The 20,810-nt window shown below is 35.8% G+C and overlaps 1 protein-coding gene across 11 annotated transcripts in view; it reads left to right on the top strand.

Moving 5' to 3' along the window:
- The window catches only part of LOC102059623 (kinesin light chain 1), a 74,508-nt gene that overhangs the window by 47,715 nt on the left and 5,983 nt on the right, over window positions 1-20,810 (top strand). For 3 of the 11 annotated variants that reach the window (XM_055716465.1, XM_055716471.1, XM_055716472.1), the window contains 11 exons: window positions 790-1,015; window positions 1,541-1,628; window positions 2,357-2,458; window positions 3,119-3,292; window positions 3,445-3,544; window positions 4,423-4,472; window positions 4,565-4,632; window positions 6,569-6,677; window positions 10,089-10,250; window positions 15,579-15,709; window positions 20,264-20,330. In XM_055716465.1, the coding sequence (XP_055572440.1) occupies window positions 790-1,015; window positions 1,541-1,628; window positions 2,357-2,458; window positions 3,119-3,292; window positions 3,445-3,544; window positions 4,423-4,472; window positions 4,565-4,632; window positions 6,569-6,677; window positions 10,089-10,250; window positions 15,579-15,709; window positions 20,264-20,330 (1,277 nt within the window). Of the gene's footprint in view, window positions 1-789; window positions 1,016-1,540; window positions 1,629-2,356; window positions 2,459-3,118; window positions 3,293-3,444; window positions 3,545-4,422; window positions 4,473-4,564; window positions 4,633-6,568; window positions 6,678-10,088; window positions 10,251-14,216; window positions 14,849-15,578; window positions 15,710-20,263; window positions 20,331-20,810 lie in introns of those variants that run through there. The other 8 variants (XM_055716466.1, XM_055716473.1, XM_055716467.1 and 5 more) reach the window with 5 other exon arrangements.

Here is a 20,810-nt window from a genome sequence, read left to right as displayed (position 1 = left end):
GAGCCCTTACCCTCTGTTGTCTAGAATTTAATGCAAATGAGTAAGAGGGAATTTTCTCACTCTTCCCAGACATCTCCCAAATGAAGAGAAAAGGGGTAGCAGATTTTTGGGAGGAATGGGAAGGTGGGTGTTGCAACAGCCAAAGGTTAGGAGCTACTGGAAAATGAGTGGCCAAGCCCTGAGGGTTATTAAGTAAGACCTGACTGTTGACACTGACTTTGACTCAGTGTCTTTTCTCTTGAAATTGTTATTTGTGGCATCCAGGGTGTTTTAATCCTTTATGTGCCAACCTGAAGTACTCCTTGGTATAGCAGACAAAGGGAAACAAAAAGAATTTGTATGCTTAGAGAAGGAGAGTAAAGGAGGAAGGACAAATCATTTGAGCTTTTCTGCAGGTATTTGGCTTGTCTATGATAATGTTCCTTTCCATAGGGAAATGTCAATATTTCTAAGTGCAAAGTTATGATATGATCTTGAGAGTTGTTAATGATTTGCTGGCTGAAATAGTGTCCTGCTTTCTTCATTGGTTTATTACATTTGGCCCTTTGAGCTAATAGGAGTGTAAAATAATATTAATACAATACTGGACAGAATACGAAGAGTAAATGGTCATATTTTCACTGTTGCTTTTCATGACAGCATGACTGCTGTGAAGTATTTTGTCTAAAAATACTGCTTTGTATTGAAGAAATAAAAGCGAGTCTCATTTTGTGTCATTGAGGAGTAACTTTAGATGTTTTAGTTACAGTCATCTTTTAAACAACTTGAGATCTTGTGAATTTCTTTCAGTTCAACAGCAGCATAGCAGTGCAGCAGCTGCTGCCCAACAAGGTGGCTATGAAATTCCAGCAAGATTAAGGACCCTTCATAATCTTGTTATCCAGTATGCTTCCCAAGGTAGATATGAGGTTGCTGTACCTCTCTGTAAACAAGCTCTTGAAGATCTGGAGAAGACTTCAGGTCATGATCATCCTGATGTTGCCACGATGTTGAACATACTTGCTTTGGTGTACAGGTTTGTATACTGACATAGATATCTATCAGTTAAATAATATTTGGCTACAACCTGTTAAATGTTCAGACTAACATTTTTTGACTGTTTTTATTTTCCATTCCATTTATTGTCCATTCCCTGATTTTTATTAAAACTCTCAAGAGGGTCCTGCAATATTTGTATGTCTCCCTGTACTTAAAAGTCAAACACATTACTGCATTGTTGCCTGCGCCTTTGCTTTGGCAATGAAGTTGGGATTGATACTTTTTCCTTTTTTTGGTGTCTATTGAGGGGACTTGTCTTGATTACTCACTTACAGGTAGTCTAGAGGTATAAATTGTACGGTGTAAAGTAGTAGTAGATGCTAGTCCTCAGCCAGCAAACAACTTTACAGTTACAGGCTTCATGTTTTTACTTCTTGATTTCTGAATATATTATCAATTATTTTTATTTTGTACTAGCAACTTTAGGCCATTATTTAAGTCAGCTTCATTTTTATGACTTTTTCTGAATCGCCAGTATTAATTATGACTCTCTAAAATTTAGAGACCAGAACAAATACAAAGATGCAGCAAATCTCCTGAATGATGCCTTGGCTATCCGTGAAAAGACTTTGGGCAAAGATCATCCAGCGGTTTGTACATATGCAATATTATATGTTTAGTTGTGTTTTTCTCTGAATTTTTTTCAACTCATTCTAATATTAAACTCAACAGGAAAGTTTTTAAGACCTGGCATATCTCTAAACAGTACAGGTAGGAGGCCAAAATGTAACACTCTTCGCTTTCTCGTAAATACTTAACATATCTTTTGAGCATTCTATTCAATGCAGTTTCACCATAAATGATATAGTTGATTTGGGATTGCATGGATTTTCTGTGGGAAATTAATTTGTGGGGAAAGATTTTAAATTTCTTACTGAAATCACACTATTAATCTCAGATTGAAGGGGTACTTCTGATTTGTTCTACTGCTGCTTTTAAATGAAATGTGTAAATCAAACTTTTGTACTTGGTGCTTAAAATTAATGTGGTATCTCACTTCATGTAGCCTGTGTGAAGCAGGGCATCTCTGATTATATATGTGAGAGGTAGCTTTGTAAGAGAAGAAAATACGAAGAAACTATATGCACTAAATGACATTTCCACAAATGAAGCAAAAGTAATCTCTTGATTTTTTTTTTTCTTTCCTCATTTGTGTATGTATGCATTCAATAATAATTATTCTTTCATTTGCAAATTTTAAGAGGTCTATCCTGTGCATGGAAAATTTGAAAACATCGATGCATTGCAGATGTGTTCATTTATCAGATATTTGTATCAGCAAATTCCAGTGTAATTAATATATCTCTACTGTTGACAGGTGGCAGCAACTCTAAACAATCTTGCAGTACTTTATGGTAAACGAGGAAAGTACAAAGAAGCTGAACCATTGTGTAAGCGAGCTCTGGAAATCAGAGAAAAGGTATGAGTAAGAGAATACAGCACCTTTTAGTGGATTTTTTTGAGGGAGAGGGCAAAGTTTGAACACTACTTTTTTTTTTTTTTTTTTTTTTTTTTTTAATGTTTGGTTGGGTAGATCTGCCGGATAAACCACAGCGTCAGCAATGCCCAAGTGGTCAGCAGTGTCTGAAATTTAAAACACTCATAAATTCCAGTAGTCCTGTGGAGCTGCTGGAACACTCTGGGTGTATTCTAAATTCTGTATCTTGTAATTAACCTTCTTTACCTTTTTCTGTCCATTTTGATAGTTAATCATTGATTTGACAAAGCATTGGAATTTATAATGAAACAACATTAACATTTTTAAGTTGATTGTTCTGTGACCACATGGATATTTATTCCAGTCTGTGAGACTGAATGCCTGCATCTTCAGGCTTTGTATAATGTGCTGCATATGATGTTATTATACTACTTGCATTATTCTTATGAGCAGTTCTGCAGCATTCTCGGTTTGTTACAGAACTGAGTAACTTTCATATCTTGCAAATGCAGATTTTACTTTTGTCATCCTTGCGTTGAATTGATGAGCAATAAAAATTAACAGGTTATTTCTAAATTATGCATTTCTAAACCCTGATATGATGACTAGATAATATTTTAATATAAGGTATTTAATTTTCAGGTCCTGGGGAAAGATCACCCTGATGTTGCCAAACAATTAAATAACTTGGCTTTACTATGCCAGAACCAGGGTAAATATGAGGAGGTTGAATACTACTATCAGAGGGCACTGGAAATTTACCAAACCAAGCTGGGACCAGATGATCCAAATGTTGCAAAAACAAAGAATAACCTGGTAAGCCCGTTATAAAGTAAATCTAAGAAAGTAAAATTTTCTGATTAATTAAAATGCACTTTTATTCAACATGTACTGTATTTATTGTTTATCAAGCTAAATAAAACAGTGTGCTGATATCTTCTTGGGGTGTGTGTGTATTTTGTTTTTAGGCATCCTGCTATCTAAAACAGGGCAAATTTAAGCAAGCGGAAACTTTATACAAAGAGATTCTTACTCGTGCTCATGAACGGGAATTTGGCTCTGTAGATGGTAAGAAACCGAGTCCCTAGATTTGAATGTATGTTTCATGTTTTTAGTTGTTGAGAAAGAGAAATAAAATCTGTGGGAAGTTAATTGTATCCTGATGAAAATTGTCTGCTTGAGGAAGACTTAAAAAGTAAGATTATAGATGCGTTGAAATACATTCATCATAAGAAAGTATTTAGATACAGCAGTAATGTTTGATGGAAAGGGAGAGCTTTTCTTACAAGAGGTAGACTTGGTAGGTTTGTGTTTTATGGTTTGTGTTTCTGGCATAATTTATCTTATGCCAAACCAAAAACAATTTTTGTATTTTTACAGTGGCAGAAAAATGTATGTCACTTTCCAGTCACAGGAGAAAGTCAGTGCAGGGTATTTAATGATAAATATATTGTTAATGTGAGTCCTCCATTAATACTTTTAAAGAATGGGGAAGATACCTTTCAGTTAAGAATTGCACCGTATATTGAAGTTGAATGCCTTATATTAATTAGAAGTCACAGTGAAGAATTTTCATTGCATTCCATGATGGTAGCATATGCACCACTTAGTAGATGTCAAAACAGTTGTTATGATGAAAGAAAGAAATACGTGTTTTCTAGCATAGAACTGGGCACATGACAAATCGATGGCAGCAAATGCTGACTTCAAAGGTTCTCAGAGGTAAGGGTTTCTAAGTTCAGATATGAATAGAAGACAGACTGTAGAACTAGAAAAGAAGAGGTGCAGGTGCATGTTTATTTGTCTCCTTGTAGTATGGACGGTAAGGTTTTTTGTGGTGGTAATAGTTTAATTCCCTGATTCACAACATCGTTTCAGAAGGATGAAAATCAATAAACACTTTGTAGCTTTGTAATTCTATTAACCGTTTTCTTCTGTTTCATCAGATGAAAATAAGCCTATTTGGATGCATGCAGAAGAGAGGGAAGAATGCAAAGTAAGGACATTGTCATAAGTGGGGTTTTTTTTAGCTTTTACTTGTTTAAGTTACAAATTGGTTAGTTTTCTTCAATGTTACTTTTGTTTTAGGGAAAGCAAAAAGATGGCACATCTTTTGGAGAATATGGTGGCTGGTACAAAGCTTGCAAAGTTGACAGGTGGGTAACTTCTTTAAGGACAAACACCACAGCAATTCCCAGTATCCAGAAATGTCAGATTAAAGTGTATTTAAAAATGAAACAACCAGCTGCTTGCTTAGGACTATAAAAACTATAGTACTAAAAATTCAGGCCCCAGGACTGGGTTTCAGGAGTACAGTAGCAGTTTTCAAGTCCTGAGGCATCTCTTAACATAGGCTGGCTAGACCTAGTAAGTGACATAAAAAATTCACCAGTTGTGTTCTTGGCAATCCTTCACATGGAAGCATAGGTCATCTTTCTTTCTTTTTATACCGTTGGTTGGCATACATGCTCTCCCTGCCCCCAGCAAGATCTGTAGATAAGAGTGCCAGAAGCAAAAAGGAGACTGCAAATAACTGAGGCTTGTTTTCTAGTTGGCACAAGAAAACAAGGTTAAACTGCCACAATTCAGCATTATGTCAGTTTCTATAGTTTGAAGAATATCACAGAATCATGAAATCACTTAGGTTGGAAGAGACCTTTGAGGTCATCAAGTCCAGCCCTTGACCCAGCACTGCCAAGTCCATCGCTAAGTGCCTCATCTGCACATTTTTTAAACACCTCCAGGGATGGTGATTCCACCACCTCCCTGGGCAGCCAGTGCCAGTGCTTGGCCACCCTTTCGGTGAAGAAATTTTCCCAGTATGCAATCTAAACCTCCCCTGATGCAACTTGAGGCCATTTCCTCTTGTCCTAGCACTTGTTACTTGGGAGAAGACATGGACCCCGACCTCACTACAACCTCCTGTCAGGCAGTTGCAGAGAGCAGTAAGCTCCTCCTGAGCCTCCTTTTCTCCAGGCTAAACAACACCAGTTCCCTCAGTGGCTCCTCATAAGTCTTGTGCTCCAGACCCTTCACCAGCTTCGTTGCCCTTCCCTGGACACGCTCCAGCACCTCTATGTAGTGAGGGGCCCAAAACCAAACACAGTATTTGAGGTGCATGTATATAGTTTTGTGTGAAAGAAAAAACTTTAAAATGAAAGAAGAGAAAAAAGGACTTCAGCTTGGATTACACTTGGTGAAATTTTTTTTTTTTGCTTTAATTTTATTCCCTAACTGCCTTTTTTGAAATGTGCAGGTGTAAGAAAAAAACTTCACCTAGTACTGAAAATGCTTGGTGAGGGTTTCTTGTTTCTTTAGTGTTTGAGTTCTTGTATTTAACAAGCAACAGAACCTTTGTACTGCTGAAATCTGCTCTTTTTTTCTCCATCCTGAACTCTGGGTGCAATATGTTTTGTTGGTTTGTTTTTCATGTACTAGTTCATTCTAATGCATGAGGAAATCTTTTCTCTGCTGTTACTGGAGCAAAACTTGACGCAACAATACTGTGACTGAGCTAATTCTCATTGTGTCAGTGAAACAAAAATGTCTTCTTTGAGAGTGAGGCTTGTTAATGGAATGTAAGATTTTTATTTTTTTCCCTTTGTTCTAGTGTAGTTTGAATGCATAGAACCTGCAAATAAGTATTAAGTAAAAGCTGATGAAAGGAACTGTTAGTTTGTTTTGTGACTAACTAATGGTCACTGTATGCATGAGTTAGGCCTATTTTTCTGGAAGCTTTGCAATTATTCAGTTGAGCACACTCAGATTGGGATAAATTTTCACCTCCAGGTGCATCTGAGAAACACAAGGATATAGTACTCCAGTTTTCTCTTGAGTAGACCTAGAGGCTAGTTACTAACTTCTAGTTCCAGGGCTATTGACTAATCATAGTGTCAGCTGTTAATGCACCTTGAAAGGGGTTAACAGTTTTTTCCAGGTACATGGAGTACAGTATAGTATATTTCAAGAGAAACTTACTAAATAATTACAAAAATATAATAAATACTATATTAATTTAAGTTTTCATTATTTTGTGAATTGAGAAGGGTTTAGCGTGTGGTGTATATACTTTTTTTTTTTTTTTTTAAATAGTCCAACAGTAACAACTACCTTAAAGAACCTTGGGGCACTTTACAGACGACAGGGCAAATTCGAAGCTGCTGAAACATTAGAAGAGGCGGCAATGAGATCTCGTAAACAGGCAAGTATGAAAATTCACCTTAATGATACTGCTGCATTGTGGTCATGCAGATTTTCAACTTCAGTACCTTATAGGAGCAGAATATATAAAATTCTCACTGTTCAGAGTCTGGTGCCTGACCAGTCTGAACTGGTGATAAATTGGATACCATCTTAACCACTTGCAAACTGGTTAATTGCTAGGGCAGTGGCACCAGGTAGCCAGGGTAATGATTCAAATTAGGAGTGAAATTATGTGGAAAATGGAAGAGAAGAGAACACTGTGTTGGCCAGCAGTCCTCAATCGGTTACGTCTCCTGGGAGAGAGACCATACTAGGGTTAAATGGAGCGTTTCTGTTGATAATCTTTTTTTGCCAGTAATGCTCCTCTGTTTTTAATAAGGAGCTGTCAAACTTAAAAATGTTCTGTTCTGCATACAACTGACTGGTGCAGACCTTTAGAAGACCCTTATAACTTTATCAGTCACTGTTCCTGTTACTTTTGCAAAACAATGGGATGGATATTACAGTTTAAGGGGGGACTTCTAATGTGGAGAAGTTCAGTGCTGTCTCTGTGCTCTCAGATGTGCTGTTCAGATAACCCTTTCTCAGTCTTAGAAGGTGGGAGAGAGTTTGTTTTTGTTAGGGTGTTGTTGGCTTTTTGTTTTTCCTTTCCCCTTTGGATATTTGATACAATGTCTTTCATAAAAAAAGCACGTAAGACTGGACAAGCAAACATGGCTTGTCAGTCAGCGTTAAAATTGAAAGCAAGATAAGAAAATGTAAGTGAATAAAAAAGCTTGTAAAGGTCAGTTTTGTTTTTATGCAATAGTAAATAAGACTTGTATTTTTTTCAGAAGTGTTTGGGTTTTTATTTTATTTTTCTTATATGTCCATGTAAAATTCTAAACTCAAATTCTAAATTCAAGTAAGCTGACTTAGGTGATGGACCATATCTTTATTGATAATGTACTGTTTCTTATTGGTTATACTGATTTGAAGTTGTATTTTCAATAATGATAGTGTAGTGTTTGATGTGTATAGAAGATTATTTCAGGAAAAGGGAGAGAGCAAAAAAGTTCCTGGCAAACCTCATGCTCTTCTAGTGAATTCTGCAACAGTTCCCTTTGATATAAGGTGGCTAAGTTCTTTCTTCCACAAAAAATGATGGAAAACTTGTGTTTGCCAAATAAATGGAATGAAACTGGTAAGAGGAAAGTATAAACCTGGGACAAAAGTTCTTCAGCAAGAAAAATTCAAGGGTGGGGGCAAAATAGTTGATACGGGTACTTTCACTGAGGATGATTTTTCACATGGTTTTACTGAAGTTTCATTTTTGGTGTGTGTCATTCAAATGTGATTTGAAAATAAGACATGAACATGTGATGCATCTTTAACATACTTGCTTTGGTTCTTAGTTTTACTGTTGCCATTAGACATGATAATTTTTCACTGTGGACAGATGCAACCAGGGTAAATTGGCATAAAATAATAGTAATAAGAAGACTGGAAGAAAACAGCTTGTACTTATGTTTGTTTCCTTTTTATATAAACACCAAAACAGCGCACCAGCTTTTCAACTTCCAATTTTTACTGTGAAGCTTGGAATTGTTTATTTGGGACTTAAGGATGGGGGCATCTGGTTATTGAAGGAGTGTCTTCTAGAGTCCATGTTTAATTAGCCCATTTCTGGCTTGCCACTCCCACTGCAAAAACTGTTCCTTGTCTCCATTTTCCATAGAGCCTGTTGGAAGCTTGTTGCTGCTACTCCATTAAGCATGCTTCAGATTTTTATTGGTGCATCATATACCACCTATACCATAATGCATCACATTACACACAGTACTAGATTTGGGTACGTAGGAAAGAGTGCTGTCTTACTAGCAGTGTTTAACACTGCCTTTCTATTCTAGGTCATTAAAGGAGGACAGGGTTAATACATTTCCCATTTTGAGCAAAATCAAGGAGGTATTTTCATTCCCAGGTGTGGAAAAGCATCAGTCCTCCACAGCTCAGTTCTCCTTCATGCATGTTTTGTTTGCTTTAGCTGCTGGGGTAAATATGCTAGATTTTTGAAGGCTAGTGAAGTTCTTTGTCCTTCGTGTTTCATGACAGAATCAAACTGGCAAAGTGCACTTCCCTTGTCCCTTTATTGTTTTTATTTATTTTTTTTTAACATATGAGGTAAATAAGAGATGATAGCTTTGGAACAGCCTAGTCTGTATGGGATACGTCATCTTCTTAGTGGTGAATTTAGATAGTTTTATGCTTTTTGTGTTCTGTGCTGCTAAAGGGATTGGTGGAAAAGCCATTTTGAGGCTGTGTTTCTCTACTGTCTGAGAGGTGTAGCTGCTTTTCTGCACCGTACAGCCATGTGGAAGTGAAAATATATAATCATTGTATGTTGGTTTCATGCTTCCCTGTGTGTAGAGTTCCATCAGGGAGGGCTGTTCTGCTTTTCTGTTGATGGAAGGCAGCTATATGGGAACCAAGAACATGATTTCTCAATGTCACTGAAACAACTTTCTTACTCGTGCAATTGACTTTTAAGAATAATTTAGGCATGATTTTCACTTCCTGTATTGTGATAAACTTTATGGATTTATTGTACAGATTCCCTGCTGCAGTTGCTACTAGTGCTGCACAGTGAAAGATGGAAAATATTTTCTTACATGTAAGGCATTCATTTGGGATCTCTTCCTGTCAGCAGATACCATTTATGATGTGGAGTAGGTTTGTTATAAAGAAAACAAAACTGAATAAGTACAATTTGAGCTGTGTTACTTTCTAGGTTCTGTGTTAAAGGTTTTGCCTTACAGAAGGTATTTTCGTGCTTTTAAGGTATATAAAGGATTATTTGGTAATTGATGGGCATTCCTTAACACAGAGTAAATGTATTTTATTGACGACATACGTAGTCTGCTCTATTATAAACTTTTCATTTGATTTCTTTCTGAAGGATAAATTATACTACTGTGTCAAGTGTCATATATCAGTATTTTAAAATAACACAGCCTGTGTCTTAGGTATTAGATACTCAGACACCTGCGATGTTCTTCCCAAAGATGGGTGAATACTGCACCATTTGGTAGGTGGAAAACTGAAATTGCATTGACTGTTCCTGATCTATAAATTGCTTAAATATTAAACTGGCTTCAGGTGAGTGACATGAACACCATGAGGCTTTGACAAGTGATAGGGAAGGAGGAAAAGAATGACAAGTCACCAAATTCTTAGACCACAAACTGTCTGCCCACTTCATGCTGTGTTGATTCCTGCCATGTAAAAAGGACAACTTAACCGTCCTTCGAAAGCAGAATCAGGGTGATGGAGTTGGTTGGACTTCTTTCTTGGTATGGTTATTGTGTGTAGGTTGTAGATTAATACAGCTTGTAATAAAATAAAACCTTTTTACATTTCATCTAATTCTCAGGGTCTTGACAACGTTCATAAACAGAGGGTTGCTGAAGTGCTGAATGACCCTGAGAGTATAGAAAAAAGGCGAAGCCGGGAAAGCCTCAATGTTGATGTGGTAAAGTACGAGAGTGGTCCTGATGGAGGCGAGGAAGTGAGTATGAGCGTAGAATGGAATGGGGTAAGTACAGTACACAGTTTAAGAAAATAGCTTAGATAAATTATCACCGTAACAAATATGGTTGTCCATTCACCAGCCTATCGTGTTTTCAGTAGTTACTTGGTTGATCTACCTCGTCTTTTGTAATTTTGCAGAATCAATTAAGAAATAACATTTTGTTTATCATAACATAATGTAAAAAAATGTAATATTTTAAAATTTAAAACATTCTATCTTTTGTCCTGAATGGTGAAATTTCTTCAAGAATCCCAAGCAGTTGTATTTAACCAATGCTGATTGAGTGTCCTGGTTATGGTCTGGTGTACAATTGCTTGTCAGTGGTTTCTTTTTGCTGTTAGAAATACTCTGGCAATTAACTTACTTTTGCTGTTGTCTTTTTTATGTCATATTTGCCTATGTTTTAAATATTTTTTTAAAAAATACCGAAGTTGTTGGAATCACAAAGAACATTTGCTATGGAGATATATTAAGTATTAGCAGTTTTATTAATGTGATCAGTCTAACACTAAAATAATTCCAATCTTCCTCCTTACTCAGCTTGTTAGAGGAAAGAACGTAACTTTTCAGGCTGCTGTGCAATCCATTCTAAGAAGCAGTGCCATTACATAACAACGTGATAGTAACTTCATATTTCTTAAGTGAAATTAATATCCCTTTTCCCATATTAGAATTTGACTGGAGTCAGACCTTGTTCTATTTGTTTCCCATATATTGGCTTCACTGTGTAACACTGATTGTCATGAAGTAAAAACATATTTGTGATGTAATTACATATGCATTTTTCTAACTTGTTTTCCTTTAATTTGAAAGACGGTGCAAGCTTTCGGTTATTGATCTGGCTTATGGTCTTTGCTTCTGTCACCAGCTTACCCATGCTTTATCCCATTGTTGGCAATGGGATATATATTGCACTGTTAGAACTAACTCCCATCCGCAGTTCTGCTGAAAATATTCTGTTAGATGATGAAAGTGGTGTTGCCTGCTTTTGCTGTATGGGAGGGGAAGTAGCCTACTTTGCAATATTGAGCATTCTGAAGTTTCATTTCTTTTACAATAGCAATCTTTTTTCTTCTTCTTTTTGTTAGGCACATGAGACAAAGTTTAGCATTCCAAAGAAACCTTGAGAAAACACATACTGCTTTAGTTTTAAAGGAGAACGTTCTTTCCATCTTTGCTTTTGTCTCTTTATTATTGTTTTCTTGGCATTGGTGTTCTCAGTGCCAAGACAGTCAATCAGCATCTATTGTGAATAATACTGCATCATTAATAAAGCCAAAGTAAGGTTGGATAACACTTTTTTTTTTTAATTCTCATTTTGCCCATTCAGCATTAGAACTGTGTACTGTACTCTTCCCTTAATTTCGCTGTACTTTGCATGACTATATGTTCTAAATGGATTAAACATTTTTTCTGTTATTGACATTAAACAAGCATGCAGGTTTTGGATTGAAAGGGCCTTCTGTGGAAAAGCAATAGACAGTATTTCTAGGTCAGTATTTGAATCAAACTCAGTGATAAAATTTCTGAAAAATTTAATTTTGACTTCTTAGGGCAGACTTTTCATTTTTGGTGTGCTGAAGTGGCATTGCTTCATTCTCATCTTTGCTCTTTTTTTCTCCTTTTAAGAGAAGGTATTTTGTGTTACATGTTTTACATAAAGTGGGCAACTCTCTCTCCCTTTACCCTGCTAGTGTTTCTATCTCAGTGCTGTTCTTCCATCTAATTTATATTGTGTAGTTGGGGGTTTGTGGGGTTTTTTTGTGGTGGTTTTTTTTTACCCTCATGTGTTCCTCCAGACAAAATATTCTGGCTCATAAAGTATAGTAGAATTCTTTACTTCTGTGTGCAGAGCCTGAAGAGAGGCCTGCCTTTTCCATTTAAATTCTTCTGAAGTGGTCAAGCTGACTCATGTTCTTGGCTGTCAGAGAGAATATGTAGTGTATAAAGTAGCAAACTTAAATGGACAATTTTTGTTGGAAGGTTTATTGTGATTAAGTGAATTTCATATGTAATGTAATCCATATTAAGCATTATATGCTTTGATGTAGTGTGTTACACTCTTATAAAAAAAAAACCTGAAGTACCTTTTGAAGTAAATCTTCTGTTGACTATTAAAACAGACATGTTAAGTGAGGTTGTATAGTGCATATGTCTTCTAAAGTTCATCCCTTGAAGTTAACAAAAGATACTTGAAAATGTATAGAAATTGTCTTAAAAATTCAACACAGAGACACCAAGATTTGTATCCCTTATTATATTCGTATACAAAAAATGTCAGCAGGTATCTGTAATCGGCATTTTTGTAAATTGATCTTGCAGCCAGTTGCAGGACAGACAAAACCTTTGTGGTATGATAGTGCTTAATTTAAGATAACGTTCTTAGTGTGAGGAAGTACCTTTTCTTACTCTAACCCATATACTTCAGGAAGACAAGTTTCTGGGCACAGAAATCCGCTTTCAGGTGTGAAATGAAATTGTATTTTACTACCATAGACTAGTTGGTCAGAGTTGCTCTTGTTTTAATAAGAAGTGTCTGACAGTCAGGTGGGCATTGTGGCAGACAGCTACAAGTACAGAAGATGATAATGGTGGGCAGGTGTAAGCTAAAGTAATAAGGTGATTCTTATTCTGAATGATGTAAAAATAGGCAATTAAACTTTGCCATAGAAAGTGATAGCTCTTGTGATTTTCTTGTTTGTTCATAGTGCATTTAGGATATTTTTTTTAAATCCTAAACTCATGTTTTAAAGGCATCTTGATAATCATGCGGTCAGTGTTTAAGTTCAGGGTTTGATGTTTTTATTTCGGATTTCAAGTACCCAAAAGCTTGTCTGATTATTCCTAGTGTGCTGGTTAGCATAATAGAAGTTACGCTCCATACCTATCGAATTTGTCTTGCCTTTGTTCTTTGGATCACTTTCACTACTACAGTGTTGTTGGTTTAAGACCGTAAGAATAATTCGCCTTTTCACTGATCTAATATTTCTAATTGGAATTTATAGATTTCAATTTATTCAATCCTGAAAAGCCGAAGTCTGTTTTTAAAAGTGTGAACAATATATGCAATTTAATTTGCTAGATAACTAACTCAGGTTTTGATCTTCTAGTTACTTGGTAGCAAGGCATTTTGCCGTTTCCAGGAATAACTTTAATTACTGTTCATTCCAGTTGCTATAGATAAAGGCTTTCAAAGCAGTTATCTTAAGACTATCAGTAATAGTCTCTGTACTTACAGCAAGAATAGAAAATGTGTAAATTGAACCACAGCTTATTTTTAAAGGTGGATTCTTTCAGCTGCCTTGCTGCATTAGGGCAAGTAGAGAAGTTTCCACTTGAATTCTATTTAAATATATATATATATATGCACACACACACAGAAGTACGTTCTAAAAAATATTTGTGAAACTGAATTGACTCAGGTCAGTTGGATTCAGGTTCCTTAAAGTAATAAACAGAATTTTGTCTGGAGGTTAGGGGAGAACCTCTTTCTTCTTGCTGTTTTGTTTTGAGGAAAATTCTGACAGAAGTTAAAGCTGAAATGAATGCACCTTGCTCTGTTCCTTTCTTCTGTTTGGTTTTTTTCTTTATTTTTATTTTTGTGTTAATGTCAGCTGAAAAAAAAAATCCTTTCTCTGTTTACAAAATGTAATGCTAAAGCTATCACTTCATAAAGGTGTTTAGTATTTTATACAAATTCTAACTTAAAGAATGCACAGCATTGCTCATGTAAGTCATGCTCATTTGTAAGTCATGTATTAGTGATATAGGCGAAACTATAGAAAGATATGTATCCTGGTAATTGCAAGGGCCTGCACTTTGTACTTAAGGGCGGTCCAGATACTTACTCAGGAAAAAATTGTTTTGAATGTGACCTAGAAATACTGTAAAAAATAACTGTTCAAAATTGAAAACTGTTGAATTTTTCCCAACAGTTTCATTCGGTTTTTCTCTCTCCATTTCTGACAGGCCTAGATGCCTTTTGTGATTCTTATACTGTCTCCTGCATGACGGGCGTGCACCACCTTCAGGCTTTAACTTCTCTCTTCAGTACTGACTGCTGTGTTTTAGCAACCCCCTTAAGATTCTTGTCAGAGCTACACCTCCCTGTAAACTGGCCATTCCTTCAGTGCTGGTGTCCTTTTTTGGTTTTCTATTTCTGTACATGTGTAGCTTTGCCAGATATGTATCTAGTCATACAAAATGTTATACAACCATTTGCTGTGTAATACATTAGTAAAAAAAAAAAAAAGTAACAATGAACTTTATAAGTAGCTGTTCACTATGGAAAAAAGGTAGTTAAAAGTATCACACAAGGTGTTATTGAAATGGCATGATGGTGATCTTTACAGGAGAAAAACAAAACAAAACCCGTAAAAGTAAGGCATGTTCTCCAAGTGCTTTAAAATGTATTTAGAGACCTATTACGTGGTTAACATCAATATGGAACTCTGAATGTCTTCACTTATGATTATTCTAAAGTAGCATTGCTGTTTAGTCTTTGTGTGAGATTTTGGCAATTATGCTTTTCTCTACTAATCTTGGTGTTCAGTGATTTGTGTATTTGTCTTTCTAACTTCTAATAAACTCACTCCAACTCAGGTGTCTGTCTTTGTCTGCTTAGTAGTACTTTACTTCCTTCTTTCACAATTATTCTTTCATAATCACATAGGATTTCTGTGAAGTAGGAAGCAGTCACTTCTAATCTTACTAAACTGTTGGGTGTTTTTAAGAGTAAAACATTTAAAAATAGACTCGTGGTCAGTTGGAAGTTTCTTTGGATCAGCACGGCAGTGTAAAACATGAATGCAATGTATGAAAAATTCATTGCATCATGTTTTACATTTTCTTTGGTGAAAGTGAAAATGGAAGCACAGGAATTTAACCATACATGTTTCTGATCAGAAATATTTTTGTTTAAGGATTTTAGAAGTAATTAAACATGTTTGCGGGTAACGGGGATGTTTAGACAGAATGCAACAGGTGTTTTTCTTAGACTGCTGGAATGTTTTTGCTTGGGGCTTATACTCTGTTAACCACAGTGTGCTCATGTGAAATGGTAACATGGTGATGGTGAATTGCTCAGCTGCTGTGGTGGGTTTTTGTTATTATGAATCATGGCTTGAGCATGTCTTCACATTTTAGAGGTCTTTGGAAGGAACCCTTTTGTTCTGGTGAAGTTGTAGCTATACGGTATTAATGTGGTTAGGTAATTACCAAGTATATATTAACAGCAATAAAAAAAATAATTCATCGACGAAATGCTTTTGAGCCAGCGTTGGGGGAGGGCAACGAACTCGTGCAGTTTCACATTTCTTCAATTTTTTTCAGGATGGCACTGGATCTTTAAAACGCAGTGGTTCCTTTAGCAAACTTCGTGCTTCCATTAGACGCAGCAGTGAGAAGCTGGTTAGAAAGCTGAAGGGAGGAAGTTCACGGGACAGTGAACCAAAGAATCCAGGGTAATTATCTGTTCATAGCTGTGCTGGTGTGCCCTCGTTCTGTGCCCCCGCTGTAGCCTAGTGTAGTGCCTAGGACAGTGTTTTCTTTGCTCAGCTAACTGCGTATAATGTAGATTTATGTCTAAAAGAAAAATAAAACAGGAAATAATTCCTTACAAATATATATGAAAGTCCTGTAACATCTGAGGAGTATTTGCTTTTAAGAGTCAACTCATTTTTAAAAGTGGTTTTTTTCCCTATTTACTGTTAGCCACTTGAATAGTCTCATAGAATTACTGATAAATTTAGTTACCTGCAAAATTCTCCTTTTCATGCAGCAGGGAAGAATAATAAATGTTACCGACTTCTATTGTCAAAGCCTGAATACAGTAAACCCAACCCACAGCTAATGTTCTTGATAGAGCTTAATATCTTGAAATATTCTTGATACAGCTTTATATATTGTGGGTATAGAGAGAAGTACTGACTTGAGCCCTTCTCAGTTTCTAATTTTGGAAACCCCAGATTTCAGAGAGCAGAGGAAAATGCTGGAAAAACTTTAACCTAGTTGTATATCTCAATAACGTTTTGGCCTCAGCGAAGTCAAAATTCAAATGTTAATGAATTGGACTTCTCACTCTTTCCTATTTACCACATGATATGGATTTGCATGTACGTAATATTTCTAATAAATGTATAAAAGCATTCGTCATGTATTGGTTGCTGCAGAGAAGTTTAAATGTTAAAATGTACTACTGATTTTCATGGTAGCCCTCGTGGGTGTTCCACCTCACCCCCAACATAATGGCAGTCAGTTTTGCAGGGTTTCTTTCTTCCCCTTTCTGCGGAAAACTGAAACTCATTTAGTTGGCAGGGAACTATATGACAATGTGAATTTGAACTTAGGTTTTAAAACAGTTAAATTGGAGAACCTGGACTAACTTTCGATGGAGCAACTGGACCTATATTAGTAACATAGTAGATGACGATGATGGTAATACCCGAGACAGTGATCTGGAGGCAGGGGCTCAGTGTGTTTTTGTAAGTGCTCCAGTGAAGCATTGCCTTACTGTTTTTATGCGGCTGTAAACATTGTGTACAGCTGTAATACATCTAGAATTTGCTTCCTCACGTATCTGTTTCAAATTCAGCCTGATGTGATTATTAGAATTGTTAATTAAAGCTGCCAGAGACTTGATGTTGAAGGCACTGAATTAATATCAAGGTCAAAAATCCCTTTGCATTTATTGATAACATCTTTAAGAACTGCCTCTGAGGTGACAGATTGGGAAAAGCTGTGAGAGGCATGTGATTAGAAGAGGGAAATATGTAAATGTAAAATGCTTTAGGGAAAACAAGCAAATATAAGCCAAAATAGGACAAAAGAGATTTCCCTCTTTGTCTTCAGTATTAGAATTCTTATGCGCTCTTTTTCTGTTTCTATTCAGTTCTGTCTAGAGTTCATACATCATAGTTCAGGGACATTCCTGTATAAATAGATGCATATATTTATAGCTAATTTTGCATTTTTCTCCTAATTTTTGAGACATGACAAATTTTTTTCGGTTTCTTAAAAGTCAGAGTTTTATTCCCTGTTCTCTGTAGTAAATTGAGCTAACTTCTGCAGGTAGAGTAACTCTGTGATTATAGATGTAGAAAACTATGCTTACATATAACTGAAGACATTTGGCTTTACAGTGTCTCTGTAAGAGTTTTATGTTATTTATTTTAATCTTGCTTTTTATGGTCTGCACTTCAGTAGTGTTATTTGACCAAAGCAGAAGTAATCTACCGACATTAACGTTAATTACACTGTGGGGTCTGTATCACCAGATAAGATTTCCTCAAATAAAGACATTAATGTGAAACAAATTTTAAAACAAAGCAATATCTTTCTTGCTTTCCTTTTTTTGACGAAGTGTTCTTGGTTTTTAGATGTCACCGTAGTTCTCAAAGAATAATTTATTCTTAAAACTTGGAATAAGTGTATTGCATTGACAGGCTTTTTGTAGATACGCACGTTTAGTCTATAAGACAACAAATATTGCAATTTCTTTTCTTGTAAAATATAGACTTTTTAAAATCTAATTTATATTAGCTGGTTTTACTAAAAAATGCAAAGATTCTTGGTATTAAACACCAGCTTTGTAGATCGTGAAGCATAGCTGTATATATTGATATTCCAAGAAGTCAGTTTGATTTCATTTTCTAAAGAAACTTTAGTAAACTAGAGTTGTGGGGATTTTGGTTTGGTGGGGGTTTTGGTTTTTTTTGTTTGTTTGTTTTTTTCTGCTTCTGAATTTAATAGAAGGGATATTCAGTTTTTATTATGCAGACCTTTGGTTTTTAGTGGGTTCTGATCGCTGAATACTACAGTGCTAATACAGCATACATATACATCATTTTTGCTGTGAAGTCAGCCACTCTAGGTAAAAGATGTATGTGCCTCCCTCCTTACTAGTACACCTCTGCATTCCCTGCCGATGTCTCTATGAAGGCTTTATTCTGAAATTTATTTCCGCCTGTTGCTTATAATGTGCTGCTGTAAATAGTAATTGACGGTGCTGGTATGATTCTGAATGAGAAATATTCAAATAGAAGTACATTAGTATCACAGCATGAAAGAAATGCTTAGTTTTCATGTTGTTTGATATGTTTGATACATGAGTGGAAAACTCATCAGGGAAACTCTTGAAGTCATGCAAAAGCCTTTTTGACAACGAACAAGTCTCTTAACTGTTCTTTGAAACATACAGTACTTGAAGTATGGTATCAGTTCTTTATTATATTTCAGAATTCAGTTATGTAATAGTTCAACTTTGCTTAATTAGTGTTAAGTTTGATTGTTTCACTTCAGAAAATTTTGATCATACAATGGAACAATTAAGATTTATAATTTCAAAGAAAGAGGAAAAAAAGAGACCAAACTATCATTATTGCTGTTGCTTATGTACCAGAAAAACAACTTCATGCTATTTGTGCAATCGTGTTCCTAACATGGAGGGAATTAAAAGTGCATTTGCCAGGCTAAAGTTCCTAAGTATGTTGATGTAAAAACATACAAAAACCCAACCCACAAACAAACCAGTATCACATGTGTCATAAAAAAAAAAAAAAATTTTTTAATTGGCACTAAAAATACATGTGTAAATTTTTACTAGTGGATTTTGCATTTCCCTGGAATGTTTTCCATAAACCTTTGTGCTCTTTTGGAGATTTTATGTAATGTTTTGTGTTTTACAGATTAACTTACTTTGACTTCCGTATATAACCTCTGTTGTACATGTTTCCCTGAATAAATGAGAGGTGTATACCATGCATGAGTCCTTGCTTTGTTGTTGCTAACACTCATGTCAAGTATCTTAAATTGCGTGCAATCTAGCTTTTGAAACATTCTGATTTAACGCTAGGAAGAAACAGTAAGCCTATGTTATGTGGCAGCTGCTGCCTGTGTGCGTTAGTGTTCTGGCTTATTATTCTGCTAAGCCTTTGCTTTATGAAAGCATTTAAAACTCGTGCTTGACTTTGACTGTTAGTAGTCTTGCTTTAGTAGAAAGAAAAACTGGTTAATATCTAATGTGATCTGTATGGATAAACCTTTCCATGTTACTGGAAGGCATTGGAAACTTTGCATCAGCCAGCTGTTTCGCTGCAGGATTAGGCCCTCATTGTCTTGTGCATAGTTCATCAAATGTCTATTCAGAGCCCTCGTTTAGTAGTTCCAAATAGTTGAAGAGCTAGTGAAAACCCAAAGCAAACATAGAACATTCCGAGTAATGTACACCGTAAAATATTTTTGTTAGATTTTGTATATGTTTGAGATGTAGGTAAATTAATAAATACTCATCTCAAACAGCACTAGATATTACAATTAATGCAGTGATGTTTTGACTGTCAGTAGGTCCTGTGTAAGTGATTCATTTTTTTTTCCTCATCTGTTGCTTTCAATACAGTATTGCAGGGTTGTTGTTACCACTGCTCAGAGCATTGTAAAGCCAAAAGCATAATCAAAGTTAATAGCAGCAACCATCTTGCTTCCCTTCGCTTTGAAATGTTTAAAGGATTTTTAAAATGCTTTTTGAAATTGATGCTGAGGACTTACCTAGATGAGGCAGAAAATACTCATGTTGTAGCTTTTCCAAGTTAAATGCTGCCTGTGTGACAAACTTACTCGTGTTTCACATTTTCTTTCCTAAACTGTTTTGATGCTTTTGTAAGAAGCTGCATAAAATCGAAACTGAGAATTAGTTAATTAAAAGTCAGTGCTAAGTCAGTGTATTGATTTGATATGCTTTAAAAATTGAGATTTTGAGTTGAAATTAAATCACTTGCCTGAAATGTTTAAGCTTAGAGGAGCTAGCAATTTTTTTTTGGTTTTACATGTCAGTTAGAACCAGATACAAACATATGCTAAGCTATGTAGTTACCTTAAGGGGTGTCCCTCAGATCAGTGTGGGGGGCATTGTTCAGACTCCCTTAACTGTGCATTGCTCGTTGTTAATTGTGTTTTTAGAGCTGTTAGTTTTCAGCTTTTCTGATCGGTTTATCCTTGCATGTTCACTGTCCTGGTTGCAGCATGAAGCGTGCCAGTTCTCTGAATGTTCTTAACATGGGTGGCAAGGCTACTGAAGATCATTTTCAAGTAAGAAGCCCTACAATACTCTTACAAAAATAGATAGCAGTAGTAGGGTTTGGGATAAAAATAGCGTGATAAATAATATAACAACAAACTCCCAGTGACTGGCAAGATCCTACTTCGGCAAGATGTTTAAAGCGTATGCTTGAGGAATCATTCTGTAACGCTTTTGAGTATTACACTTAATTTTAAGCAAGTGCTTAAGTTGACCAGTAAAGATCATTGGCTTTTATGATAGCAAGCAGCCTCTGGCTTGGACTCTTAAGTTCTTGTAAACGCTACTTTAAAAATACAAGAACTTTCAAAGTCCAGTTAAGTATTTCTTTACTTCAGCCCCTTTATTGTAAAGAGCCCAGTCATCTTAATTGCTGTATTTTCAGATTCCCTTAAATGTGACTTCAGTTGTTTCTGAGGTCGTACAGGAGCAGTGTCTAAAAGTTTGTCTGATCTATGTTACGCTTCTGCTAATATAAACCCGTATTTTGC

Source organism: Falco cherrug, chromosome 7 (genome assembly GCF_023634085.1).
Source record: "Falco cherrug isolate bFalChe1 chromosome 7, bFalChe1.pri, whole genome shotgun sequence".
NCBI classification, from domain to species: Eukaryota; Metazoa; Chordata; class Aves; order Falconiformes; family Falconidae; genus Falco; species Falco cherrug.
This window is presented reverse-complemented; position numbering and strand designations above follow the sequence as displayed.